Below are 9,136 nucleotides of genomic sequence, written 5' to 3' on the forward strand. Positions count from 1 at the left end.
CCCAATAGCTGAAGTTCTCTGGGCGGTTCACAAAAATTAAAACCATGAAGAGCATAAAAACAACCAACAATTTAAAAACACGAATACAAAATACAATATAAAAAGCACAACCAGGATTAAAACAACGCAGCAAAAATTGATATAGGTTAAAATATGGAATTAAAACAGCAAAGTTTAAATTTAAGTTAAACTAAGTGTTAAAATACTGAGAAAATAAAAAGGTCTTCAGCTGGCGACGAAAGGAGTACACCGTAGGCACCAAGGAACCTCTCTGGGGAGCTCATTCCACAGCTGGGGTGCCACAGCAGAGAAAGCCCTCCTCCTAGTAGACACCTGCCTCACTTCCTTTGGCAGGGGCTCACGGAGAAGGACCCCTGTGGACCATTGCCAAGTTGCAATTTTACCTATAAAATGGGGACAATGGGGACGTGCAGTTGTTATGAGGAAAATATGTTCACTAAAAGAGTGAAAATGATTCGATGAGTTGGTTAGATATTTATTTATTTATTTATTTATTTATTTATTTATTTCATTTTTATACTGCCCAATAGCCGAAGCTCTCTGGGCGGTTCACAAAAATTAAAACCATGATAAAACAACCAATAGGTTAAAAGCACAAATACAAAATACAGTATCAAAAGCACAACCAGGATAAAACCACGCAGCAAAATTGATATAAGATTAAAATACAGAGTTAAAACAGTAAAAATTAAATTTAAGTTAAAATTAAGTGTTAAAATACTGAGTGAATAAAAAGGTCTTCAGCTGGCGACGAAAGGAGTACAGTGTAGGTGCCAGGCGGACCTCTGGGGAGCTCGTTCCACAACCGGGGTGCCATAGCGGAGAAAGCCCTCCTCCTAGTAGCCACCTGCCTCACTTCCTTTGGCAGGGGCTCACAGAGAAGGGCCCCTGTAGATGATCTTAAGGTCCGGGCAGGTACATATGGGAGGAGGCGTTCCTTCAAATAACCTGGCCCCAAACCGTTTAGGGCTTTAAATGTCAATACCAGCACTTTGAATCGGGCCCGGACCTGGACTGGCAGCCAATGAAGCTGGAAAAAGACTGGCGTAATGTGATCTCGCCAGCCAGTCCCTGTTAGTAAACGGGCTGCTCTGTTTTGTACCAGCTGAAGCTTCCGGACCGTTTTCAAAGGCAGCCCCGCGTATAACGCATTGCAGTAATCCAAACGAGAGGTTATCAGAGCATGGCTGATAACCTAGAGGTAGCTAGGCTATCTCTGTCCAGATAAGGGCGCAGTTGGTATATCAGCCTAAGCTGATAAAAGGTGCTCTTTGCCACTGAGTTCACCTGTGCCTCAAAGGATCAAGCTTATCGATTACTTTTAATGGTCATATAAAGATACTATGACTTACCTTACAGTGCAGAGTGATTTATGCATTTTTTAAATTATGGGGACAGATATTACTCTAGAAAATATTGTTTGATTTAGATTTTGATACCAAGCACTTCTCAGGAACTCAAGGGTGGGTGCTCTGTACTTAAGACTGTCATGGCATGCATGTGTCTTTTTTGGATGTGTACCTTGCAGGTGAGTGAAGTTGCATCTTCTGATGATTTTGAGGATTCACAGTGCTTAAGTGATGACACAGACATAGATGCTCCTGCTGAGGTATGTGTCTTTGGAGCTTAATATTTGGTTATAATGTTCATGATTTGAAGCTTAAAGTATATTTTGTTCAGGTCATACAAGCTCATTACTACATCTCTTTCAATACTTAAGCAACAAAATACAACCCACCTCTTTTACTTCTACTAATGTGTTTTAAAAGGGAAGGATGTGTCAGATCAATTTGTTTTTTATTGGAACGTCTGAATTGCTGGTAATTAGTTATGTCAGCATATAAATAGCCATTCACTGATTAAGTTACAGAAACTGAACATAATGTCTAAAGGGGTAGCTTTAAGCACTTTAAAGACTAATAATTTTTTTCTGGCAGAAGCTTACATGGACAGTGTCCACTTCAACAGTTGACAGTATCCACGAAAGCTTATGCCAGAATATATTTCTTAGTCTTTAAGGTCCACAAGACAGTTTTGCTGAACATAATGGTCTTCATCGTTCAGCAGTCACAGTTTGTGTTTACTTGTAGTCTCTCAGCTGTCTGTATCATACTTCCATTCATTCTTTTGATGGCTGCTTGAGGGCCTGATTTGTTTATATTCTGTATGGCCAGCTTCTTTTAGTTTTGGGATCCTCATGGCTTTGAACCCAGGTACTTAGAGGCCAGGTTTCAGTAAGCGGCTCAGGTGTGTGTGTGTATGTGTGTGTGTGTACACAAACAGATGGGGCCACATACTACCTACTGAGGAATAAGGCTTTTACATTTTTAGTTTTCCTTCTGGTAAATATCAGGGCTGCTGACCAAATTAGATATGACAGGGCCAACATCCATGTGTCCACTTTGTTCACATAGAAACTGGGTGGGGTTTTTTTTTCTTTAAAAGGAAAATGGGGGTTTGCTGGTGAAGAGAACCTTGCTCCCCACAGTCCTGCATTACGCTTCCCTACTGGAAGTGAGTGAGGAATGGAGAGAAATGGCTGGAGCAATGGACTGGGAGGTAAAGCATGGGAAAAGGGCATGTTCAGTGCCTTTCACCTGTGTGTTCCTTTAACTGTTAAAGTAAGATGGCCACTGTGTGAATGTTGGCCATTGTGTGAACAGAGTGCTGGACTAGATGGACCCTTGGTCTGATCCAGCATGACACTTCTTATGTTCTTAAGATACCTCATCTCCACTTTATAAGTGAATGGAACAGTGTATCTTGCCACCATCACATCTAATTTGGTCATGGTATTTCCATATTTGGGGGAGAGGGACCTGAATGTAAATCTTTTGATAGCTGGAATGCTTTCCCTGGGGATAGATTCACTGGGCAGATTCTGTATAGTCTCACATGTTGGCTAAATGATTTTGTGAAAGTTTTTTTTAGATGCATTCAAGACTAGATGGATCAGCACATTGGTTCTTGGTTCTGGTCCTCAAAATGAATCAAGTCTGTAAAGAAAATAGATACGATCTATATTAATGTGCCAATGTTCTACTTAGTTTCGAGGGGGGGGGGAATCCCATTTAATCCCTCCACAAGGACGTTCTCAGTCCATCTCGGTGGACACTACCATTTCTTTCATTATTCTGTGCTCCATTTTTCTTTTCTGGCTTTGCTTTGCAATTGAAGTGTGCACCCTAGTCCTCATAGATTGCAGAATCAAGCTTTGATTCTTTTTAGTTTAGTTTACTGTGTGTGCCAGCTTGACAAATTGTGCTGTCCCTGGCACTGGACAACTGAATTATAGTTCTAAACTCAAAAAGCCATTGCCCTTGGTGTATAGGGTAATCAAGTAAGCCACCATCAATTGTGTAGTTTCAACAGATTTTATATAATTATAGAGGCTGAGAAATATGCTTCTAACTGACTCAAGGAGTTACCTACCCTTGAATTTAGAAAGGGGCATTGAAAATTCAATATAGTGAACAGAATGAGAAATGGTTTTCTCTAAAGATATCTGGGGAGGGGTAATAAGGGTAAGATTCAGCAAAAATGGCTTAAAGGAGGAGGGGAGCAGTATGTGAATCCACTAACCTGTGATTGGTTTGATTGCCTCTTTCACTCATCAGGACTCTTGGCAATGTACCAAGTGCAAGATGTTCAACTCTCCCATTAAACGGTACTGTTTCCGCTGCTGGGCCTTACGGAAAGACTGGTTCTCTGACTGCCCCAAGCTAGCACATTCCCTCTCCACATCCAATATTGCCACAATGCAAAATAAAGAGGACACAGAAGGGATGGATGTCCCAGACTGCCGAAGGACAGTGTCCGCTCCAATTGTACGACCCAAAGACCTGTGCCGATCAGAAGTCAAATTGAAACTAAGTCCTAAGAGCTCCATGGATTCCCTGGATCTAGCAAAAGGGTATGAAGACAGAGAGCCTTCATTGCAGTTTGGTAAGTGCAAAGAAGAAGAAGAAGTGCAATCCCTTGAAAGTAGCAAAGAGTTGCTGAAGCCTTGCATCGTGTGCCAGAAGAGGCCACGGAATGGGAATATTGTCCATGGAAAGACAGCTCACCTAGTGGCCTGTTTCACATGTGCAAAAATGTTAAGGAAGGGCCGATCACCTTGCCCAGTGTGTAAGAAACAGATTCAGATGGTGATCAAGACTTTCATAGCATAGCTGTGTCAGTTGTAGAGGGATGTAGGGAAATGGTGGTCAAATTCTAAAAAGTAATACTATATATTCAGATGTATATTTTTTCTTATTAGAAAAGGCAGATATAATTTTAAAAAAGAGAACATGAATTTAAGGAAAACGTATGATCTAAAATTAATCGGAGCAAGATTTCAGACATTTATGCACCATGAAAATTAACATGAAGTTAGTATTGTGTTGAAATGGCTGTCATGGATCAGAGCTTGTTTATTATATGAACTAGTTGAATGGAAGCAGAGAACTCTTGGTTATTGCTAGGTCAACTGGCCATTTACTAGCTGTAAGTTGAGCAATATACTATGTGTAGAATAGTGCCATTTCTGAAGTCCAGAAGCCTCATTGTACAATTGTGTCAAGCTGTTTAGAAAACTTCTTTAACTTCAAAGAGTTCGAGGATTAAGGAGTTTCAGCTGGGTTTTTCCTCTTACAGTTAATTTAAACTGCAGAGGATGGATATGTTTTTTTTTTTTTAAGTTAACCCCCATAGGAGGCTGTTAGGAATACATGTGAAAAACATACCTGTTCTCCCAGTGGTAAGCTTATATCCTGGTATGAGTTTTTGACAAAGATCCCTTGGAGTCCAAAGCTCTATTTAGATGTTGCACTGTATAGAACCGATTTAAAATCGGGGATCATGATCACATATTCTCCAGGTCTACTTGATGTCCATGCAATGGATGTTCTACTAGAATAGTATTCTACATCCTTTCTGTGCGATTTACCCCTCAAAAGTTGGGAATGTAGGCCCTTCTTCACAAAAATGGCATCCATCCTCATTGGAGATCTGTACTTCCCACTGGATGTAGGCTTTACACAGAGCCGTGTCTGAATATAAATATGAAGCTAATCACATGTTTGTTGCATTTGGGTTGGGACATGCAGGATATAGTTGTTGCAGATTTTAAGCCCTTAGAGGTTCTTCCTGTTATCTAAGTTATGGTGAGTTCATAAAGATGAAAAATGCAATTTAATTTGTAGCTTTAAATGTAGTTTTAATGAATCAGAAAATCAGTCCTCCCTAACTAATCACAGAACTAACGCAGCCTAATTTTGGTATCTGAAGGAACTTACTGTTTGTTTGAACAACTACTTGATTGCTGGTACTCGTAATTTTTCAAGGGTGACTGATCAAGGGCCAAATTATATTTAGTAAGAAGAAAATGTTATTTGGATATTAGACAATATATAATAAAGAAGAAGCTTGTATTTAGTCAGGATAGACATTCTTATCAAACTCACAAGTTCATGGAAACAAGATTGTACTGCCTATATCCATCCATCTATCCAAGCCTCCAACAGCATTCTGCCAAAGATCTGGCCATTGCAGCTGCCCAGAGCCAGGGCCTATAGAAAATAATAGTGCTCTTTCTTCTTGGCACCTTTATTTCCTGGTATAGTTTAATGTTGGGAGTCCTGCAGAGTGAGGCATCTTGCACTTTAAAACCTTTTAAAATATACAGATCTTACTCTTTGTTTACTCCGTTCTCAGGGAGCACTGCAAGATTGTTTCCAGTCATGTATTTTCTGTAGGTCCTGGGCCAATGGTAAAAGTGGTGCTAGTAGTGAATGCCCTAGTGATTTAGAATTCCAGTTCAGCTTTATGGCTACAGTTTAGGTGATTAACTGCCATGGTCCTCCCTTGGGCATCACCCTTAACTGTTCTAAGCTCTTTTAAAGCAAGACTGTCCCTGAGGGCATGAAGTTTAACTAGTCATGAACTGCAGATTGTATTTCCTGTTCAAAAAATCTGCAGGTCTTCCTTCATTGCTTCCCTTTTTTTATCTAGAAGTAACCTTGTTAGTTGCAGCAAAAACAACAAAGAGTCTTGTAGCACCTTAATAGACTAACATATTTATTTTGGCATAAATTTAAGCAGACAGTTCTACACAAGCTTATGCCAGAATAGAATTGTTAGTCTTCAAGGTGCCACAAGATTCTTCGTCTTTTTAATATAGTATGCAGTCAGACTCTCCAGTTCCCTATACCAACCAGCTGTACCAAAAGGTTCTTGATACTGCCTCTCTGCTTCCATTGTTGAAAGAAACAATACACAGAAGTGAACAGTTTTCGCTCCCTTAACCACCCATTGAGCTATTGCTGTCCCTGCATTTAAAGTAGTCTTTGGGAAAGCAAGAGGGAGAGAAGAAAAACTATTGCTATTGATGTAATTGATGTGTCTTATCTACTGTGGCCATTAACAGTCCTTTCTGGGCTGGCTGCATAGCTCCATTAGCTAAGTTTATTTTGGAGGAGGTGGCTTTTATTGTGAGATTAGCATTAGAACTGTAGCACCCAATCAGCGTCTCTGTGGGTGATAATTACATTATCTGCCACTTATTCTGCTTACACCTCATTCTTCAACTTCCAGCAAGCTGCCTATAATTGACCATTCATCCCAAATGGGAGAGAACTCTGCAGTATACATTTGGCTTTCCTCCTAGTTCTTCTGCCAATGCAGATGATGAATGCACATTTTTCTCTGTTCCATACTTACTGATAATTGTGTAATTATTACTTTTAGTTATTTGTTGACTATTTGATATGATAGGTTGAAGGTAGCTTGTGTTTGCATGGTATCCTGCATAACTGGTGGGGAACAGTATGAGTTTCATATGTGGAAATAGCCCAGTATTTCTCCAAGCAGGAGAAACGCACATTCTCCCTCTGCATTATTCTGTGGAAGCACAAAAAGTGAATACAGTTTATGCTTCCCCTTTCTGACTTTTCCCTATGACATGAGATGCCACCTTAAGTTGAATATATACTAAGCTGCCATTTGATGCTTCCAGGATGACTCCTTTGCTACTTCAAGCCAGCTGTATTTAAGAGTATGATCCTGGGAGCTATGCAATTTTCTATCTATATGTTGTCATTTGTATGCGTATGATGCACCTTTTGTCAGGGATCCTTAACTAGTGTATTGGAGTAGCTCTTGAAGACAGGATATAAAACTTGCCTACTTGGTGTGGTCTCATGCTCAGCCTGGTAGGCCTTGCGGCATAACCCTGAAAACATTTCCTCTGGATACTGTGAGCTGTTTTCCCAATAAGGTTTGAACAATTGTTTAGTGTTTAAATAACCCTAGTTGGGTGTGTGTGTGTGTGTGTGTGTGTGTGTGAGAGAGAGAGAGAGAGAGAGAGAGAGAGAGAGACTGACTGACTGACTGATGGCACTTTGCTGCAAGCTGTGTATATCTAAAATGAAATGCAAATGTATCTTGTACTTTTCTTTTGATGCTCTAAGCTATGAGTACTGTGTGTCCATATAACTCAGTGGGAGACAGAACCATAGTCCAGTGTGTACTGCCAGGTCTTGTTGTTGGCTACAGTAGTCTGAGAGTGCAAGCCATTCAACAGCCAACTGTCGACAAAGTACCAGCTAGGTTCAGAATTATTCAGCTGCTGGTTTGTAGTCGATGGCTTTTATAAATGAATAAATTATTTACTAAATGTTAATTTAAGATGCTAGAGAGTAACCAGTATCTCTTTCCACGACACTGATGCTATATTTCTGAGCAGAAAGCAAGTAGATAATTTAGGGATTTATCTGACATGAAAGCTTACTTTTTGAGATCTGGTTATTTAAAACCTTTGAATATATTATTTTATAAAATGTATACAGCTGATCACAGTTAATGGTGTGGAAGAAAAACCATGTTAACTTACAGTAACTATGTATTTCACTTGGTAGATTTTAAGTTGTTGGAATGAATTTTTTTCTTATCCTTTCCTCAACCCCCTAAAGGTAAAACAAAGTTGTAGCTTGCATTATGGGAATAAAATGAGAATCTGAAATTAGGACCATTCATAACCTGTCAAATTACTAGAAGAGCTAGTTATTTGCATGTCATGAATGCAAACATATTAGCCACCTTTTGAGGTGAAATGTCATTTCAAGGGAATTTCCCCAACATCATTGTCGACTGAAATACCAAACCTATAAGCAAAAAGGCCTGAAGATGTATTGGGGGAGACTTTTAAGTTGTTTTCATTACACTCAAAAATATTATTAAAATAGTCTTTCTGTGTGAATATTAAACCTTTACAATGATTTAGAATCACTTCTTTCAACAGTAAACATAAACACCACATTCTAAAGCTAGAACTAGACATTATACTCAGTATGGGGTTGTCACCGAAAATGGCAGCTCCATAGAGGTCTCTCCTTGTCCCTCTGTCATGATACCATGTGAGATTCACATCCTCACTGCTGCAGGCCATTGGCAAGGTTTGAGAAATGACATATGTAAGCATGCATAAATGTTATGCTGTGGAAAAGCTAACTCACAATGTTTTTTACAGAAGCACAGTGTTTGAGCATAACTTCTAGATCTGTCTAGAGCCCGGGCAAATCCGTCCATTCTATGTAATTCTTTCCCTGCCTCTGTTTCTTTCATTCTAATCCTACATTGGGCAATTGTAGGCAGGAAGTAGTCTTGCTTTGTGGATGACTCTGTAGGCCTAATTGGCCCTCTACTTTGTACTTTTTCTGTAATTGTTTAAAATAAATTTTTGCAAGTGAATTAAATGCAATGCTACCCCATACTCTGATCAGCCTTATTTATTTATTTATTTATTTATTTATTTATGTATTACATTTATATACTGCCCCATAGCCAAAGCTCTCTGGGCAGTTTGAGTCATGTGGCACTATAGAAGGAGCTGTTCAAATGATACTCCCCATTTCAGATGCAAAGTTCAATTACTGAGTTACTGTGAGATTACTTTACGAGGTAAAGTAATTGGCATGTTGCATTACCTTTCCCCCAAGCTAAATCTGTAAACAGCTTAGTGCAGAATACACCTAAAATGGCAACCTGAGCAAATACTGTTTTGCTTGAGAGGGAATCTGTACTACAAACCGTTAAACTTCTTCATCTGGAGGTCAGTTGCCCCAATTGCATGTTA

The 9,136-nt window shown here is 39.5% G+C and overlaps 1 protein-coding gene across 3 annotated transcripts in view; it reads left to right on the forward strand.

Annotated features, from left to right (window-relative positions):
* Positions 1–8,771, forward strand: part of MDM4 (MDM4 regulator of p53) — a 32,099-nt gene extending 23,328 nt beyond the window's left edge. For all 3 annotated transcript variants that reach the window (XM_063142123.1, XM_063142142.1, XM_063142133.1), the window contains exons 10-11: positions 1,550–1,630; positions 3,639–8,771. In XM_063142123.1, coding sequence (XP_062998193.1) covers positions 1,550–1,630; positions 3,639–4,193 — 636 coding nt within the window. In that variant the 3' untranslated portion in view covers positions 4,194–8,771. The remainder of the gene's footprint in view (positions 1–1,549; positions 1,631–3,638) is intronic.
* The last annotated feature ends 365 nt before the right edge of the window (positions 8,772–9,136 follow it).

This window comes from Elgaria multicarinata, chromosome 1 (genome assembly GCF_023053635.1).
Source record: "Elgaria multicarinata webbii isolate HBS135686 ecotype San Diego chromosome 1, rElgMul1.1.pri, whole genome shotgun sequence".
Taxonomy (NCBI): domain Eukaryota; kingdom Metazoa; phylum Chordata; class Lepidosauria; order Squamata; family Anguidae; genus Elgaria; species Elgaria multicarinata.